Below are 18,413 nucleotides of genomic sequence, written 5' to 3' on the forward strand. Positions count from 1 at the left end.
AGACAGGTTGGAGGGGCAGCATGTTCTCTGGGCACTGAGAAACTGCACTTGGAACCACTCTGATGGTGTGAGCTGCTGCCCAGCACTACTCATGTCTTACAGCCAAGGAGCAGAGGAGATTGCATCTGAGAGGCAGCACCACAAGCTAACTGATATTTTCCCCAGAACAAACATGGCCAATTGCTGCCTCGACAAGGAAGTTGTGTCCTACCAATAAAAAGTAATTTCAGTGCCTGAACAGAGATGCTGCACAGTTCAGTGTCACCCAGACCTGCCAGCCCATCTTAGTCTGCTGCTAATTATTAGTGTTTGGCTCATGTGCCACCCGAACATCACCAACATGCTACTCTTTAACAATGTTTTGCCCCTGGAGGTTCAGCTCAAGGGATCTATTTAGCAGGTTACACTCACAGGACAAGTAATGTAAAGAAACTACATTCCTGTGTTTATACAGGAAATAGGAACTGGTTCTGATGCGTTAAGAGCTATTTAATGTATAAAGTACCAAAATACCTTCGTTTTTATATGGGAAGGATATTTCATTTTACATCTGGTCACACAGGCCAGTGCATGAGAGGAAGAGAAAGGAAGGTGAGAGGAGAGCACCAGCCTCCTTCATCGGGTTCAGCCAAGTCCTGGTCCCATCAGGATGCACCACCTTCCCTGGGAACTGCTCTTCCTGCAGACACCTGTTGTGTAACACAACAACTCGGTCACGTCACTCCTCTCCAGCAGGAATAGGAGGCAGTTCATCAGAACTGAGAGCTGGGACACGAGCAGCTGGAGGCACTTCTCCAGGGCCAGCAGAAGCAATCCTGCCGGACTGAGCCGCTGCTCAGGAGCAGCACAACGGATCACACTCACTTGAAGACAAGTGGAAGGAGCTGGTAACAGCAGTGAGAAGGAAGGAGAGGAGCACTTTCATGGAAGCAGCTCCTCACGGGACCCAGGTATAGGGATGGCCATGAGGACAGATGGGAAGAGCTTGCAGAATGGTCTCCAGAGGAACCTGCCCAGCACACACAAGTCTGTAGCACATTCCATTAAATAGCTCAGAATCTCTTAAAAAACATACAATACACAGAAAGCAGGAGTTTAGAAATCCAAAGTCATGAGTTCGAGCTCACCCCACAGCTCCGAGGAGTCATGCTCCTGACAGGTGCCCAAGGCCTCCCAACCCATCCACACTCCCCCAAGGCCCAGCCACAAGCTCAGTCCTCAGCACAGACCCTGGCACGCCTGCCTCCACCCAGGCAGCATCCCTGGAAGAGCCATCCTCTCCCAGCCTCCTGGGTATGTCTCTGAGGACTGTCACTTCAAAATACAAGCCAGAACAGACTTTGGGATGGCAGTAGACCCTTACTGGGTAACGTGTGCATGCTGAAGAGCAGCACCATCTCAGTGGTAGCACTCCATTCACACCCTTGTTATTGCATTTTTTAATAATTCCAAGAAAAAAAACAGTAATTTGGGTAAAAATTTATTTTACATACAGACCATTGCAGCTTAACTATTAATCAAGAGAAGTTATTTTCCTTTACAGGAAGTGACCAGCAGGTCACTGAGATTAACAGAAGTCTAAGTCTGAGAGCTGGGATTTTAGTTTGGAAATCTTGGGGGCAGGTCCTTCCAAGCACCACTCAGTGCAGTGAGGAGCTGCAGGACCTAACTGCTGGCCAGCTGGACTGACTGTGCTGGAAGCACAATCCCAGAGCCAGTCCAGACCTTTCCCAAGCTGAACTTGCTGAGAAAGATGATGCCTGGAAAGGTTTGGATGCATTTCCAATATCTTGTTCAGCTCTCAAACTAGAAACAGAAGTGGTGAAACAGCACAGTCTCTGTGAAGTACAAAACACCGAGTTACAGGGCAGCAGACACAAGGACAGCAGGAATGGCGGGGACTCTCCTAAGCCAAGTGTTCTATGTGGAGCGGGGCCTTGGCCGGGGTCATTCTCTGGCCCTACTTCAAATGGACTGAGTACAAAAAATACTTCAACCAATAATTAATTGTACTGGAAACAAACAGTCTACTAAAAAGCATATCTTACTCTAGGTGCCAATGAGTCCTTAAAAGCAGAGAGGGGACTGAGGAGCTGCATTTGGGCAGTGCTGCCAGGATCATTCACGCTGCTCCATTTTTACTTTGGGAGGTCTGAGGAAGGTCCTGTTTTTCTTTTCTTTCTTCCCCTTTGTATTTGCCTGGAAATTTCTCCAGCTGTCTACACGGCCATCCCGACTTTCCTGGGAACAACAGAGAGGAAGTGGAGAGTTAAAAAGTGCAAGAGGCAGAGCACAGGCAGCATATACCCATTTCAGTAGCAATTTTCCCTTATCCAGCAGCCCCTGACAGCCAAAGACACACAGACATTGGGAAGAGCCAGAGCAACACAGTGCAGTGGAACTACAAGTGAGCTTAGACACACCAGTATAAGCACTCTGCTGTTTCTTGTTTCAGAAACAACCAGCTTGGGTTGGGCAGTCCTGACTAGTCTCAGCTGAATCCTCTAATGTGTAAAGATAAAAAGAAACCTCCTCTCCAATGGCTGTTCCTAATCTGCCAGCCCAGAACGTCCCATCTCCTTTCTCTGTCTCACCTCCTCACTCTGGTGAGGTGCAGCAGCTTGGAGGCAGGGAGAAGAGAGAAGGAAAACATACTGCTGCCTTCTCTCACGCTTCTCACCCCAAGTCTCACCATACTGACACAATGAGAAAAGGTCTCTGGTGCACTTTTCTCCTCTCCCTGCCCTACCTGCAGAGCAGCAGAAACCTTTCCTGAGGAGATAACAAAACCAAAAAATTAAAAAAAATAAAAACATGAATGAACAATCTAGCTCATTGTTTCATGAGGCCCTGCACATCCTTAATGACTTCTTTCCTGCCCACCACCCCTGCACATCTCAGGTCTTCAACTCTGGTGTGTAGAAGGCTGATCTACAGGCTAGATTGAGTATCCTGGTGGGCTGTAGGTTTGACCCCTAGAACAGCAGCACAACGACCACAAACCACTTTGGACACGCCTAAACCCTGACAGCAGCATGGCAGAGTACAGGGAAGTGACTGTCAATCATGTTTCTGATATTTAGAGGAGACACAGATTCCATAAGTGTTAGCAACCAGACTGGGAAGTACCACCAACAGCCCACACAAGCAGTCGCCAGATTAAGTTTTGCCGGTCTCCAGTGACCTGGGCTAAGCAACAATTCAAATTCACAACTAGAGACAAGAATGAACTGCTGACATAGGTGAACAATACTATACCTTAACTGACCAGACCCGTTTCTGCACAGGTGATTCGAAAGCCCTTCTGGGCTCTTCTCTCTACACATGGACCACCCAGGCTAGTGCAGATCTTTTACTTAAATTATCTTATAGACTTATAGAGTTGCATACAAAAGGTCTCATCTCTCTGTGGCCATCCCATGCAGCATGGCCAAGAATTGTTGAGGCCCATCCTGAAAGTTAAACTGCTAATTACCTCAAAGTTCTTCTGCCATTCTCGTTCTCGTTTAGCTTTCTCTTGTGCTTCAATTTCCTCTTCCCTCTGCCGCTTCCTGGAAGGGAACCACACACAAGTCATGAACCCACAAGCATCTACTTTAAAGAAACAGTAGTGCTTTCAGAACATCTTGGAAAGTTCTTCTGATTTCTTGACAGACTACAGAAGAGATAGATATGCACACCTAAATAGCACAGCAAATAGAATTTTGTTTCAAATTTGGAAGAGCAGCAAGCAGAGATGACGGTTTGGCCCCACTGACAGCATGCACACAATTAGTGAATCAGCTTCTCCTGCTCAGCAAAACAAGTTGGACTCCTTCATAACTGTAGTGGTAAGTCTCTAAAACTGTTTAGAGTACATATTTTGAGAATTTAATAGCTACTTGAACATGCAAGGTAGGAATTAAATTTTTATCCCCCTAATTTTCATCTGTAATCAAAAGCAGTGGCCTGCAGCCATCTCTCACCTCACTGACCAGCATAGAACCACTCTCTAGGAAGTGCATCCACAGTGAGCATTCAGGCAACATGTGATCAAAACATCTAAAATAGTTCAGGATCACACATGCCACAGGGTATTTCTGACACTTCATTAAAATTAAAAATCAATCCTTTGCATGCCAACAGCATGCAGAATTGTGTCACCATTTCACTGTTGTGGCTGGCCTCCATGTGTACACATAAGAGAATACAAGCATATCAAATATATTAATGTCTTCAACACAGGAGGGCAAATTTCCTGTGTGCTTTTCTCAAGCACAGAGCTCTACAACCCACAGGCTGCACAGAGAAGTGGGGGAATCTACATTATTGGAGGTCAGCTTGACAGGACCCTTGTTAATCTAATCTAAGGCCTTAACTTCAGCAGGAGGTCAGACCAGATGATCTCCAGAGGTTCGTTCCAACTTAGACTATTTGAAGACTCTATGGTCCCTCATCTTCTCTGAGGAAGCATGAGGGGGAAGAAGAGCCTGAATTGCACAAGCAGAACACTGCTTATACCTTTCATGCATTTCTTTTGCTTCTCTTTCTTTCCTCTTAATTTCCAGTTCAGCAAAGAGCTTCATTGTCTGTTTGTATACGGCTTGTTTGAACTGTAAAACACAAATCCAGTCTTTAAATAATGCCCATTAACATAGCTAAAGTCTGTTTTACATATGAATGTAAGAAGCATAAGAAGAAAGTGAACCATAGGTGTGCCCACATAACCCTTATCCTACTCTGACAGCGGTCAATAGCAACAGCACACAAAAAGGTATAAACCACTGCTGACTAAATTCTGGCCCTGGCACCAGGAAGCAACTACATATTAGCCTCATATTAGTCTTGTTTTAATTTGTATAGATGAAGTTGTGTCTAAACACAACTGTTCATTTCAAACTCTCTTTACGTCTTGCAATTTTACATTTGACAAAAAAAGGCAAAATGGTCACTGTTTAGAGAGTAATTTTTCAGCAGATCTTGATGTGTTGTAAAAATCTAGCATTGGCTTCCCAGTAGGAAATCAGTATACTTAAAACAACCTTAATTACTAAAGAACAGCAAGAGACTTATGAAAATCAGTGGAAAATAGAATGGTTACGGGGTTACTGTGTTGATATTAACAGGAAAAAATCACTTTCCACAAAAAAAAAGGTGACGAAAGTAAGACTAATGAAGTCAGTGTTTGGAAATCATCTGTCATTGTTACAGCCTCTCATATCACTTTTTCAGACTAGAACCCAGGTAAAAAGAACTAAATTATGCCATGCCTTTTTTAATACAGGTGATTTGTTGCAGAACAGCACGTCTGTCCTCCAGTGCTATATGGAAGAAACAGCCAGAACAGCTCTCACCCAAAAAACTCCCAGAGCTCATTTTAGCCACGCTGCAGTGGGTCCTACACATGTCTCTGTGGGCAGCAGGAATGCCACAGTTCCAGCAGTCAGAAGACAACAAGAAATTAAATTCAAAAAAGACTGCAGGATGCACAAGCAATGAAGAATTGCTCCAAGAAAAGAAGAGGGTATTTTGGTCAATATAATCTGATATATTTACTCTTTACACTACAGTTAAACTATTTTCCAAAGCACAGGGGTATCACCCGACATATGGTACTCTACAGAGGCTAAGTAGAATTTGCTCTTCTGTAACTGTACGGATTTACAACATTAACAAGTCTAATAAATACTTCTTCACTGGTTTTGAATCTTAATTCCTCAAAACATGCTTTGTACTCCCCAGTTTCTCTGAACAGTGTACGACTTACAACTTCAGGATCATCCTCTTCTACAGTGGGAGGTTTTCCATCCTTCTTCAACTGTTTCTTTTTTTCTTTCACCTAAAGATTGGGAACAAAAATAAGAACCTTAGAAGTCTTATAGGCCTAACACAATTGTATCCAAGTAGTTCTGTATTCCTACTCCAACACGTAGGAAGAAGTCCGTTCTTCATTGCACTGATTTTTTTATTTCAGACCAAACTGTTCTAGGCCCAGATAAACACTTACAAGATCACTATCACACAAACTGTAGTAATTAAAAGTATTATGTTGGATGCTATTCCTTCAATACAATCCCTTCTGGGTATTTTTAACAGATATATTCTTATCAAATATACACCATCCAAACCAGCAGGAAGTTTATTTTGCTAGTTGATATTCAAGTGACTAAAATAACAAGCAGAACATCAAGTGTCCCTTGTGTTAAGAGTATCTGAGTTCTCCCATATCATCTGCTTCCTCAAGCTTACCGTGTTTTAGCCCACCCACATCACTCAACTAACTTCTCGGCCAGTGCAATCCAAGCTCCTTTTCTTATAGGTCAATATCCTCCAAACTTCCCAGTCTCCTGCTGTCACCACCTATTCTCTTCTATCTACACACATCTGAACTGCATCATTCATTCATAGACTTGGAAAAAAATATTTATTTCAAGTACTGAATTTCACTGAATTATCTAGCACTGAGCTCAACAGCAGTCCTGCACACAGCAGATTTGTTCCTGCTGTGAAGAGCTTGGAGCCCACCTGCACAGCTCCATTACAAGGTCTGATTGATTGATTTGATTGATTACCACTCACCCCCATCCCTAGATGTTCCCATACTTACAGTGTGTTCCACATACTCTTTTCCTGCCTGTATCACATCCAAGGCTCTCTTCTTTTGCTCCTGATCTAGCAGCAGCTTGTACGCTTTATCTACAGCTAACAAAAAGGAGCAACGTTAATAGCACCAGCAGTCACATTCACAAGGCATCACAAGAGTGCTACTTATTGGCATTAAAAATCTGGTTTCTAGAATTTGTGGGTGTCATTTGTTTGGCAGGGGTTTTTTTGTATTAAATACATCTAGGTAAGTGATAACATGATTAGTTAAATGAGTTTTAGGGTATAGTAATGGTAGGAACTATCCCATACCTTCCGGAGGCAGCAGGTGAAAGTATCAGTCCTACCAGCTGTAGTTATAGGGCATGAGGTGAGTTTAAGGTGCAGAACACCTCACTGTGATGCAAAGCATACATCTAAAACCATCACATTACTTCTGTCGTATGGTCATTGAATACAATCTAATGCACAGATCAAACAGCTTTTCTTGAACAATCCCAAAACCCCACAGAGGTGTCTGTCCCCGTTGTGACATGACAATGCCACTGTTGCCACCTAGTGCCACTTGCTGAAATGTCACCACCCCACACAGCTGCTGCTCCCACAGCTGCTTCTATCCCTGCTAAAGCACCTCTGTAGCAACCCTTGTCCCCTCCACCCCAACGAATATTTAAACCAGCACCAGAAAAGCAGCATTAATTACTAACCCAGAGCAACACAGAGAAAGGGCGAGTGTTACCTTCAAATGCCTTCTGGGCTCTATCTGCATCGTCTTGGTTTTTGTCTGGATGCACCAGTATTGACAGCTGCAAGAGAAAGGATTTTGCTATCAAGATCATTGTAAAAGATGAAGAGTATCTCAGAGATTTTTGAGAGGAGTGAAATAGTCTCAGACAGAAAGAATCCCAAGGGGTCACATTACTTTGTACACGGACAACTCATGCAGAAGTATGTGCCAGTACACACTGATAAATCAAACAATCCGTCTAACAAACAGGCTGTCTAAGAAAAGCTGCAGTTTGGGAAGTGTGGAAAAATCTAAACAGCCCTCAGCTGCAGTGCCCGGGCTGATATGAACCCCTTGGTCACACAAGTTTTGTATCCTTGGTCTTGACAAAAACAAAACCCACAAAGATCATCCTTAACCAAATTCTCCCAAGAAGTTCTCCAGTATCCCTAAGGTTGTCCAAACACCAAACTATTCAGAGTGGTAAAGTTTTTCCTTAGGCTACTTTACTAAAAGTTAAGAAAATTTCTTCCTGTACTTTGGCAGAGACAGGACATGGATCACTACCATCCTTAGGGCAACTTTAACTGTGCTGGAAAGCACATGTCCTCCTCCACATTCCTTTTCCAGACAAAGTTCTTTCAAACTTTCCCCATATAGCTATTTTTTCTAAATCTCTTATTTTTGCTATTGCTGTACAGATCAGCAACTGAAACTGCATTAGTGCCAAAGAATGCAAAATAACTACTCTACAGCTGCCACTTTCTAGTTCCCAGGGAAAACGTTTGCCTTCAGTCCTGAACAGATTTACTTGTCTTCTTTCCCCTCTGTTGGCTGTTCCACATACTGTATTTTTCACTTCATCACCTTGACTGCAAAACATCTCCCTGTAGTATTTTACCAGCCCAAAGCTGAGACAGCCCCAGTTTATTGTCTCACAGAGCCGAGAAGCCAGACACAGATCAAAAGTTTATCCTTCCACCTCCCATCTACAGGAGCCCATATCCCATCACCAATTTGGCAGGCACATTCCTCTGCCAGCCAGCACTCACAGCATTAATTCAGGTGGAGGCCACGGCCCTACAAATACCCTTTCTTTGCTGCATGCGCTGATTAAAATCAAATTTTTCCTGCAGGTTTGTCAGCAGAGGGAAGCTGGGGTAATGTTTCCTTTGTTGCAGACAGGTCAGTGAGGAGGGCTGCTGCTGTTCCCAGTAACCAAGCCACCAAAAATGCCCACTGAAATTCTTAAAGAAACATCAGAGAAAATACACTTCTGGATTCAAGTCCATATTATAGAGAAAAATACCTTTTTTCAGATTTCTGATGAGTTTTCATCTTCTCCTTGAAGTCCAGTTCAATAAGCTGATAATACATGGGTATATCAGTTTGCAACAGCCCCCTGACACACTGCACAGGCAAAGCAGCCAATCATGCATGGACCAGGGACACTCCTGCAGCTCTTCTCTTGTTGATACAAGCATTGTTCCATGCATTTCTGTCAAAAATGGCCATTCCTCTACCCAAGAACAGCTTTATCACCATTTTTCTTGAGCCCAAGCCCAGCTCCACAATCTCAAAAAAACTTTTAGTTTCCTTCCAGGGACTTCAAGTGCAAAAGCCAAATACCTGTCGGAATCTTTTCTTTATCTCTTCATCTGTGGCTTCAGGATCCATCTGGAGCACCTAAAAGACACCGTGAGAGCAAAGGAAGTTTGATGCTACTCTCCATGAATCAGGTTTCTGGCAGTAAGTTCTAACACTCTTATGAGGAGTGGCTGAAGCCACTTGGTTTGTTCAGCCTGGAGGAGACTGAGGTCAGACTTCATTGGGGTCTTTAACATCCACACGAGGGGCAGGTACTGATCTCTTCACTCTTGTGACCAGTGATGGGACTCAAAGAAACAACATGAAACTGAGTCAGGGGAAGTTTAGGTTGGATATCAGGAGAAGGTTTTCCACCTAGAGGGTGGCTGAATACTGGAACAGACTCCCCTGGGCAGGGGTCACAGCATCAAGCCTGAGTTCAAGAAGTGTTTGGACAATGCTCTCAGGGACAGGGTGGAATTGTTGGGGTGTCCTTTTCAGGACCAGAAGTTGGACTCAGTGATCCTGATGGGTCCCTTCCAACTCAGCACATTCTGTAACACTTGGCTCACTGGCACACAGACACACGCCAGAAAGCTTCCTCCATCACAATATGAATTTTCACCCAGTAAAACAAAAACATTTTAGTAGTCATCATCTTTGTGACACTCTACTTCTACTAATGCTAGATTCCTCTGACTATGCCAGTGCCCTTTCTACACTCAAGTCTTGTGTAGACAGCTGCCATCCATAACTTGATCTGAACCTTCAACCAGTCCTGTAGCAGTGTTCAGTCTGGCAGAAACAGAAGCATATGGGGGCTTTGGAACACTGTCAGGTCATTCATAACTGAGAACTCCGGGCAGGAAACCACCATTTGTAAGAATTTTTTCATTTTATCATTTTAAAAGACAGAAGAGTTTTACTGTTTAGTTTCCATGAATGAGACCACTTGTCTACTGGTCTTTACAGATGTGGCAAAGTTTAGGAGCTCTTCTGTGAATTAACTTACTGAACAGAAGATCTAAGCAACAAGTGAGCAGATTCACAGTAGTCTGTAAATAAAAAATACTCTCCCACAGGAAAGCTACAGTCTACTCCCAAATGGCTTTCTTAATTTACTCTCCAAGTCAAAGATCTAAGATCTACACAAAACTGAATGTTGTCAGAGTGAATCTGCCAACTGATCTGGGTCTACAAAAAGACCTGAACTGGGTCTTCTAGCCCTGAACTGGGTCTACAAAAAGCACTTGGGGCTTTAAAAAGGCAGAGATGATGATATCAGGAAGGAATACACACAGGGAAAACCAGTTCCAGCTGAATATCACAATAATTATTTACTGTGTTCTTCAGGCTACACAAGTTCAGTGGGATGAACACACAAAATAAAACACAGAACTAGAAATGATGAATTAAGAAAGCTCTGACCAGAACTTGCCAAGCTGCCACCTCCAGCTGTTACTTTTCTGTTCAGAAAGTACCCAGCACTGATCTGCCAAATCTTCCAGTGATGTTGCATGAGGGAAATGTGACAAAAGAACATAGTTTGCACCACCATCAGTGAGAAAGAGAGCGTGCACACAGATACCATCCTTCTGCTTCTGCAAAACTTTTGCACAGTAATCTGTGCTTAAGAGATTTTGGTTTCTTTATGTTCAGTCTTTTACTGCAATAAAATACTCAGGAAATCGAGAAGTTGGTAGACTAAGTCAGAAGGGAGGACAAAATGTTCAAACTAACCTCAAAAGGGTTCAAGTTGAAATAGGAAGATCCGGGTCGGGTCAGCCTGTCAATTTGGTTTTTTGATGTTAAAACAGAGTCTCGTTTTTCAATTTGCTTTACCTGAAGAACAAGAGAGACCTGCATTAACTGACCATCACAACATCCTTACCTGTTTTTCCACGCGATTACTACACCAGTTACACTGGTCCCCTACTACAATTCACGATACTTCTTGCTCGCCTCAAGCTTGTGGCTATTTTACTGAAGCTGTAGCAAAGCATATCATTGAGCCTTTTCTATAGCACAACAGTATTTTTAATGTTACATTTTAACCATAAAAAATCCTGCGAGCACTTCTGCCCGTCTATCCTACAGCTTGCTCTACAGCTGTGCCTCTTCCCTTCCCCTTGCTCTTCCAGCAGCCCCGTCGCTGTGATTCCTTTGAAAACACCGCGCTATTGCTTTTAACCCGCAGTACAGCCCTTTAAACATGTGAAGTGATACCGATGCAAGTACACAAATCCACTTCACTCTGACCACAGGTTATTTAGTTCAGTTCAGTTTACTTTTTGCTCTTCATAGTACTACGCCAAAACCAAGCCACGTGTTTATATTTAATGTTCAGCTTTATTTACAGATATACGGATCTGCCGAACCAGCACGGCCTGTGTGCGGGCAGTTCAGGTAAAATACCGAGGCTGCGCCCCAAGTCCCGGCACAGGGAAGGGGCCCCGGGGACAGGTTCCCACACCCGGGCACGGGGTGCCGCGCTCAGGGCCGGGCGGCACAGCCTCCAGCGAGCCGAGGGCGGGGCCCCCCCGGGCACCGCCGGGGCTGCCAGAGGGCCGGGTCGAGCACGGACAGCACGAACCCCCCGCCCCCGCCGCTCGCCCGCCCACCGCCCAGCGCCCACAGCGGCTCCGCCCGGCCCGCCTGTCGGCGGCCCCAGGGCCTGGCACAGCGCGGTCCCGCGCGGCCCGCGGGCCCCGGCGCTGCGAGGGGAGGCGGCGGGGCCGGGCAGGGCGGGGGCAGCGGGGCCCGGCGCGGGCGGTACCTCATTGTAGAAGGTCAGGAACGCGTCCTCGGCCGCGCCCGCGCCGGGCCCTGCCGCCGCCATGGCCGCCGCACCACGTGACCACGCCGTCGCGCCACGTGACCGCTCCAACAGACACCACCCCCGCCGGGCGCGCGGGAGGGCCCCGCCTGTGACGTCTCACGGCCCCGCCGCCCCGCCCTCCTGCTCCCGCCGGGCCCCGCGCGCGGGCGCGGCTGCGCAGGCGCGGCGCGGCGCGGGGCGGGGCGGGCGCTCCAAGGGCACGCGGCCATGGCGGCCGTGGCGGCGGCGCGGGGCGGGCTCGGCCTGCGCGGGGCTCTGCTGGCGCAGCAGCAGCGCTGGAGCTCGAGCTCGGGCGCCGACCAGGTGGGCGCGGCGGGCGGGGGGTGTCCCGGGGGTGTCCCGGGGGTGTCCCTCCGTCCCTTTGTCCCTCTGCGCCCCGCACTCACCGCCGTCCCTCCTACAGCTCGGCGAGCTGGGTAAAGGCGCCGGGAAGGGCGGCGGTGGCGGCGGCTCCATCCGCGAGGCCGGCGGCGCGTTCGGGAAGAAGCAGGCGGCTGAGGAGGAGCGGTACTTCAGGTGAGCGAGGCCGGGGCCTGCGGGGCCGCTCCCTCAGCCCGGGCACGGCCTGGCTGCGGGGCTGCACCTCGGGCCGTCCTCTCTTGCAGGGAGAAGGAACGAGAGCAGCTCTCTGCCTTACGGAAACACCACGAGGAAGAGATCCATCACCACCAGAAAGAGATTGAGCGGCTGCAAAAAGAAATTGAGCGCCATAAGCATAAGATCAAGCAGCTTAAAGATGACTAAGCTGGTGCTGTTGTTGAATGTGCATGGCCAATACTGAATGTGGTGTAAAAACAGCGTTGGAGACTGTATATTTTGATCCGCATAATCTAAACCCATCCAATTATACTGTGGTCTGCAACATTGTCAAATAAACTACTCAGTCTCACTTTCCTGCTCAGTAACTGTTTAATGAAAACAAAAACAACCAACCCCACTATCTGGTTTTAAGCTTCATTGTTCTTCCAAAATAAGGATGCACTCCTGAGTAGACAGGCCTATACAGAACTTAACTACTTTCTTTAGATTTATTTGAAAGAAATGACCATTTGTACCTAGTGAGATAACTTTAGAGTTATGCTGATGTCATGTGTGATGGTGCTAGTTCCTGGAGCAAGACAGCCAAGATCCTGACTTGGACACAAATGTTCTTTTCCACAATGACTTTAATTGCCCAGTGGGGGTTTTTTTTATTGTCTCTAGTTCTCTGTTCCTTAGCTAAGTCACTTTCCAAAGAAGGATGGATTAAGACTAATTTTATGCTATTTCAATCACTTCTGCAATTTTAGTGTAAGAAATTCATCATAAAACACAGTAAGTGCCTTGAAATACTGTGGTCTTATTGCACTAAGCCCTGACAAGAGAGGGATTTTTTTTATGTAATAAGAATGGGCAGGAAAGAAAACAGCCTTGCCTTCTACACTTCCACTGTTGTGTCCATAAATCTGCCTGAACTGGCTTGGTTTGCAGCACTGGTGAATGCCAGGCTGCGTTACAGTTGGTGAAGGGTAGCAACGACGCTGAACTGGGTGGGTACGTGCCTGGAACTGCCCTGTCTGAAAGTGCAGGAGGCAAATGATACCTTTGATGTAGAAAGTGGTTTGACAAGGGTGTGACTGGCTGGCTGAAGGTGTCCCAGTTTTTCCTGTGTTACCTGGTACACCCCCAGCCAGCTGCTCCCCTTGGACTGCTCTCACCCGAGGAACACTGCAGGTAGTGGCATGTCGTGTCTGCAGAGTAAATGACACCACTGTCACTCTAATGCCCTTAAAAAACGTTCTTCAATGAAGATGTCACCCATGTGATCAGCCCTGGAAGAGAGGCTGTACTGTGGAGTATCCTTGCCTGGCTGTGCTCAGTCTGTGGGAGATGCTGTGGTGAGTTGTGCTGAGGTTGTATACAGAGCTTCACTGCAGGCTTGGTCCCTTTTTAGATGGGGCTAATTACAAAAATATTAGTAACTCCCCCTTCCCCACCTCCCTGAACCTCGGGGGAAGAACTAAGTCATGAAAAGCAATATTGACCCGTTTAGGTTATACCCATTTAAAAATCTGATTTTTTTTATCCATTTCAGAATGCTTTTCCTATTGTATCTGTCAGCTGGGGTTGGCTTCCCCCAAAAGCTGCAGAGTCACTAGTGAGATGTCATCACTGAAGACTGATTTCTTGGCATCACAGCTACAGTGGACTGTGGAAGAGCTGAAATAAATATTAGGACAACTCTATATTCTGAAGGAACGGTTTAAATTCTGAGGGTTTAAATTCACGGCTCTGTGATTTACTCAGCATTTTTTGCACTAACTATGCCGTAAGCTCAGCCACAGAGCCTCTGCCCAAGCGCCTGTAAGGGAGGGGATTTGCTGTGAGACTCTGGGAGTGCTGTGATTTGGACCTCTGTGATGTATGGTGCCACAGAGAGAGGTGTTACAAACCCTCTGAAGTGCCCCAGAACTTAGATGTGCAGGTGTGTACCTTGCTACACTGCAGAGCTTTTTTGCCCACCAGCACTCTCTGAATCAGGTCTCGTGTTTTAACTTTGCACCAGTTTCAAAGGGGCTTCTACACTGGTAGCTGTGCTGGGACCCTTACCACCAGTTCATCAGCCCACGGCATTTTCTGGAGAGGAACGCCTGGCTAACTCCTCTACAGCAACCCTGAACTACCAGGTTATGGCAGTGGAAGAACACAAAGGGACGGGCAGCTGCAGATCTGACGCAGCAAGTGGGCTGGGAGAGAAGCCCCTTTCAGCAATGGTCTGCCTGGCAGTCGGTGATCACTCAGCTGTGCCCACAGACGGGCTGCTGGAGAGGATGAATGGATAAACCATGCTGCTGCTTAAGGCAGAGTCTCCTTCCTGCTCCCCTTTCTTCTCCTCCTTTTCACTGTCTTGGGCGTGTTGTGGGAGTCACTCAGCCTCTTATCTCACCAGCCCATTGTTCTGAGCCCAATGAATTCACCCAGGCTAGCAAGGTGAATGGCTTCTGGAGTCCAAAAATGCTCAAATCACCACCAAGCAAGTGCGAGAAGTACTGAGGGGGGTATGGTGTCTTCTCCCATCTCTTGACAGGCCTTTTGCTAAACTAGAAAGGTCTCTATTTTTATCCAGGTGGCATGATAACTGACTTTGCAGCCATCTCGCCACTAGGAATCCCACCTGGCTATGAATCTTAGTACATCAGGTAGTGTGTTCAATTCGTCCTTGGGTTGAGGTTTCTTTACTGTGATCCACCCACCAACCTCCTCTTCCAGGGAGTCCCAAACCTCCCTGAAACCAGTTTGCTTTAGTTTAATGCCAGTGACACTGGCCATTCCTAGTTAACAGGCACTGCTTTATTTCCTTGGTGGTGTAAATATCTCTGCCTAGTAAAAGACCCCTCTCCTGAACTTGTCTCTAGCGATGACAAGCACTTCACCCACTCCACCTCTTATGCTGACCAGCTGCAATTCTGTGAGGAACTGAGTTCCTACCAGAGTTCCCAGCACCCCTGGTCACCTCGACCCTTTTCTTGTGCTGGTTCTGGTGCTCTCTAAAACCTCAGTTACAGAAATGTCTTTTCCTGTTCCCCGAGGTTAGTAAGAAGCATGAATTGATACAGTGTCTGATCACTAAAAGGTGGTTTGAAGTAAATGTTCAAGGGGGACCTCTGCCTTTGGGCAAGGGAGATGTTAAATCATCTTGTTTTGTGTAGTTTCATCATCAGTGCATCTCTTCAGAAGTGGTTTTCTTACTTCTATTGAACTTCAAACTGTCTCTGCAATAAGTTACCAAATGACATCGATGTTGCCTGTTCCTGATTCCTGTGACGAAGCAGTTAACCAGCACAGCTGAGTGTACTGGGTCTGGGGTGCATGGCTAAGGGTTTTCTCCCAAGTGCAATGCAATATGTCAATATCATCAGCTTACAGGCTTGGAACGTGTTTTTTCTGCAGCTCCCTTGACAGTGCTTATGATTAAAAACATGAGATGAAAGATGTCCAAGTCTGAGTTACAGACAGTCCTCTTAGCAGAAGTATTTCAACTACAGGGTGGCAAAAAATTATTTGAGATGCATTTAGTCTGACCGGCATTTCGCCAAAAAAGGTTCGGTGTTCTGGAGATCACTGCAATAGCATTGGGCTCCTGACAAATGACAGGAGCATTTGCAAGCGGTTTGTCTGGGTTCAGCCACCACTTCCAGGGCCAGTGGATGGAGAGATGCCAGGTCCCGCTACAGACAGTTTGCTGCAGGACTCCAGAGCAGGAATGCTGGGGAGTAAACCAAGACTACATCTTGGACCTAGGTGATTGCTGGGGGGTTAAGAAGGTAGAAGCTGTCTGTAGACCTTCCCAGGACTCTCCCGCAGTGCAGTGTGACCTGGAGGACAGGGCTCAGTTGTCTTTTGGCAATCAGTAGCTACAGACTGCCAAGCAATTCTGTTTCAGAGCAACCAAAACCCAAAGCTGATGTTTGGAACTGGTAAGGCTGCAAGAACAGTGCTGAACTCAGACAACAGGCCATAGAGGAGCTTATTGTTCTGGGTTTCCTCAATTGCTCTGGAATGGCTGATGGCATGATTGGCTCCCCCTCTGAACCGAAGACACAAAGGAAGGGATTCTTTTCCCTGCCAGAACCGGTGCATCCTGGTTATTCACTTGTTCTCAGGGTTGGACTGACCCCTGTTCACAACACTCTGACTCCCCACAGCCACTTACAGAGCAGTTCCATGAAGAACTTCTCTTCTTGGAGCAGCCTTTATATCTCAATGAGATGTTTATCCTTCCTTACCCCCAGATCCTCTGTCCTTTCTGTGCTTCTACAGATCATGGCCCAAAACTGCTTGGCCACTGCAGAAGCAGGAAAAGTGAACTTTGTTTTCAGCTAAAACTGAGCTGGTGATTTTTGCTGCAGCAAACAGAAGCTGATTCCCAAGGTGCTTGGTTTGTGCTGCATCCTACACAAATGTGACAGAAATTGCCAAGAATCCTTGGCTCGGGTGGGGAAAGAAGTGAAAAGAGAGGCAAGTGAGATCCAAGATCTTTAGCAAGCTGGTTTTAGTGCAAGGTAGCCAGGTTGCCCAGTCTGGTCTCTTTGGGCCTTTTTGACACACTTGTTCTCCCCACTCAAGAGCAGACAAGTGGGAGAAAGACAAAGTATATGTGTATGTTTTTCCCAAAATTAAATACACTGGCTGTGTGCAAGGCAAAATAAACATACGTGCCCAGGGTAATGACAGCAGCATGGCCTCTGTAGGAAGAAATTTTCCTGAGCATTTCCCTGATGTAGAGGTGATGGAACACACCAGGGGCACTCAAAGTTCCTCACTGGTAAGTAAAGCCTGAAGATTTTTAAGACAGACCTCCTCTTCCTGGAAGTCTGGTCTGCAGCAAACACATAAGAGCTGCATAGCAGCAGAGCACTAGAGAACAAGATATTTGTTGGAGGCAGGCACATCTGTGACGTGTTATCCATAACAGCTGCACTGATAATTGGTTAGGATAAAAAGTCTAAAGCATCAGGAAATGTCATAATCCATATATTGTTAACAGCTTACATACAAACTACAGCAGATTCAACTCTGTCATCTTGCCACTGATGTGGAAACAATGGAATTTCAGTGCAATCACAGAAGAGGAGTGACAGACTGACGGGAACAGGCTGAGCCTCAGCAAAAAACCTCTGGCCACTGAACACAGGAAATGTCAACAGGTTGCAGGGTAAATATATAGGGCCGTGGAAAAGCTGGATCCCTTCACTTCCTTTGCTCTGTCCCCTCAAGGCTTCACTCACCTTTCTCCCATGCAAGACTCTAGCCTCCCCACTGAAGGTACACCACCACCCCCTGCACGTCCAGGGGCAGTGGGACTGTCCTGCCCTGCCAGACCAATACGTGCCAGCTCTCTGCCAAGATTAACGCTCTCCTTGGTTCCAAGATGGTTTTTTACTGCCTTGGCACAGGACTAAATCAGATGTTGTGTAGCTTTGTGTCATTATACTCCATAATTCACTCCTGGATACTATATTACAAAGTATTTAAGAGCTTTGCAGGACATTTATTAAGCACCACTACAGATGCTCAGCTCCCTCAATCTTAGTATTTGTGTTGCGAGAACTCCTTAAACCTACCATTCTTACCTCCCAGTAAAATAAACTGCTGCAGTGAACTGGGACAAGGCAATGAATGATTACATCTCCTTCCCTCTCCATACCACAGCAGTCCCTACATCAAGCACTGAAGAGCTGGCTCTACTGCTGAGTCTGGAGAGGGAAGTCACCAAGGCAGTGCCAATTCCACAGGAGAAGCAGCATGTCCGCCGCTGGACAGGTTCAGCAAGACAGACTGAACACTTCCAGCATCTGCACAAGCCTGCCTCCAATTTCTGGATTGGAAACATTGGACAACACACTTTTTCCCCAGTAGTGGGCTATCACACATACTTGATACAACACACACCCACATGCTGTCTTCAGGAGAGTAATTTTGTGGTGAAAGTCCTGGAAGGACCTTCCCTGAGAGTATGACAGCTGCTGCACTTCTTTCTTTACCAGGCTCCAGAGGGACAGTTCACATGCAGGTTCTCTGGGTTCACTTCAACACAGCACCCTGGGCTCTGCCTGGCCCAGCCCAGCACACCTTGACTTCCACGTTATGCAACAGCACAAGCGCACGAAGCCAGTGCCACACAAACGGTGCCAAAGC

General features: G+C 46.6%; 2 protein-coding genes across 2 annotated transcripts; one reads left to right on the forward strand and one right to left on the reverse strand.

The window, feature by feature from the left end:
* Positions 1-1,464: 1,464 nt before the first annotated feature.
* Positions 1,465-11,801, reverse strand: DNAJC8 (DnaJ heat shock protein family (Hsp40) member C8). Its single transcript, XM_064634929.1, has 9 exons — positions 11,673-11,801; positions 10,637-10,738; positions 8,939-8,995; positions 7,322-7,388; positions 6,587-6,681; positions 5,747-5,818; positions 4,501-4,592; positions 3,476-3,551; positions 1,465-2,241 (listed from the first exon to the last, which is right to left on the reverse strand). The coding sequence occupies exons 1-9, from the start codon at positions 11,733-11,735 to the stop codon at positions 2,119-2,121; spliced, it is 747 nt and encodes a 248-aa protein (XP_064490999.1). The 5' UTR covers positions 11,736-11,801; the 3' UTR covers positions 1,465-2,118.
* Positions 11,802-11,900: 99 nt separating this feature from the next.
* ATP5IF1 (ATP synthase inhibitory factor subunit 1) lies at positions 11,901-12,624 on the forward strand. Its single transcript, XM_064634930.1, has 3 exons — positions 11,901-12,038; positions 12,139-12,251; positions 12,341-12,624. The coding sequence occupies exons 1-3, from the start codon at positions 11,943-11,945 to the stop codon at positions 12,477-12,479; spliced, it is 348 nt and encodes a 115-aa protein (XP_064491000.1). The 5' UTR covers positions 11,901-11,942; the 3' UTR covers positions 12,480-12,624.
* The last annotated feature ends 5,789 nt before the right edge of the window (positions 12,625-18,413 follow it).

This window comes from Pseudopipra pipra, chromosome 24 (genome assembly GCF_036250125.1).
Source record: "Pseudopipra pipra isolate bDixPip1 chromosome 24, bDixPip1.hap1, whole genome shotgun sequence".
NCBI lineage: Eukaryota > Metazoa > Chordata > Aves > Passeriformes > Pipridae > Pseudopipra > Pseudopipra pipra.

Coding starts and splice junctions, on each gene's coding strand:
- DNAJC8 (XM_064634929.1), bottom strand. CDS start 11,735: ATGGCGGCGGCAGGGCCCGGCGCGGGCGCGGCCGAGGACGCGTTCCTG. Junction 7,389..8,938: donor TAAAGAAAAGATTCCGACAG/GTATTTGGCTTT, acceptor TTTCTCTTGCAG/CTGTCAATACTGGTGCATCC. Junction 5,819..6,586: donor AAGAGTATGTGGAACACACT/GTAAGTATGGGA, acceptor CCCAATCTTTAG/GTGAAAGAAAAAAAGAAACA.
- ATP5IF1 (XM_064634930.1), top strand. CDS start 11,943: ATGGCGGCCGTGGCGGCGGCGCGGGGCGGGCTCGGCCTGCGCGGGGCT. Junction 12,039..12,138: donor CGAGCTCGGGCGCCGACCAG/GTGGGCGCGGCG, acceptor TCCCTCCTACAG/CTCGGCGAGCTGGGTAAAGG. Junction 12,252..12,340: donor GAGGAGGAGCGGTACTTCAG/GTGAGCGAGGCC, acceptor CCTCTCTTGCAG/GGAGAAGGAACGAGAGCAGC.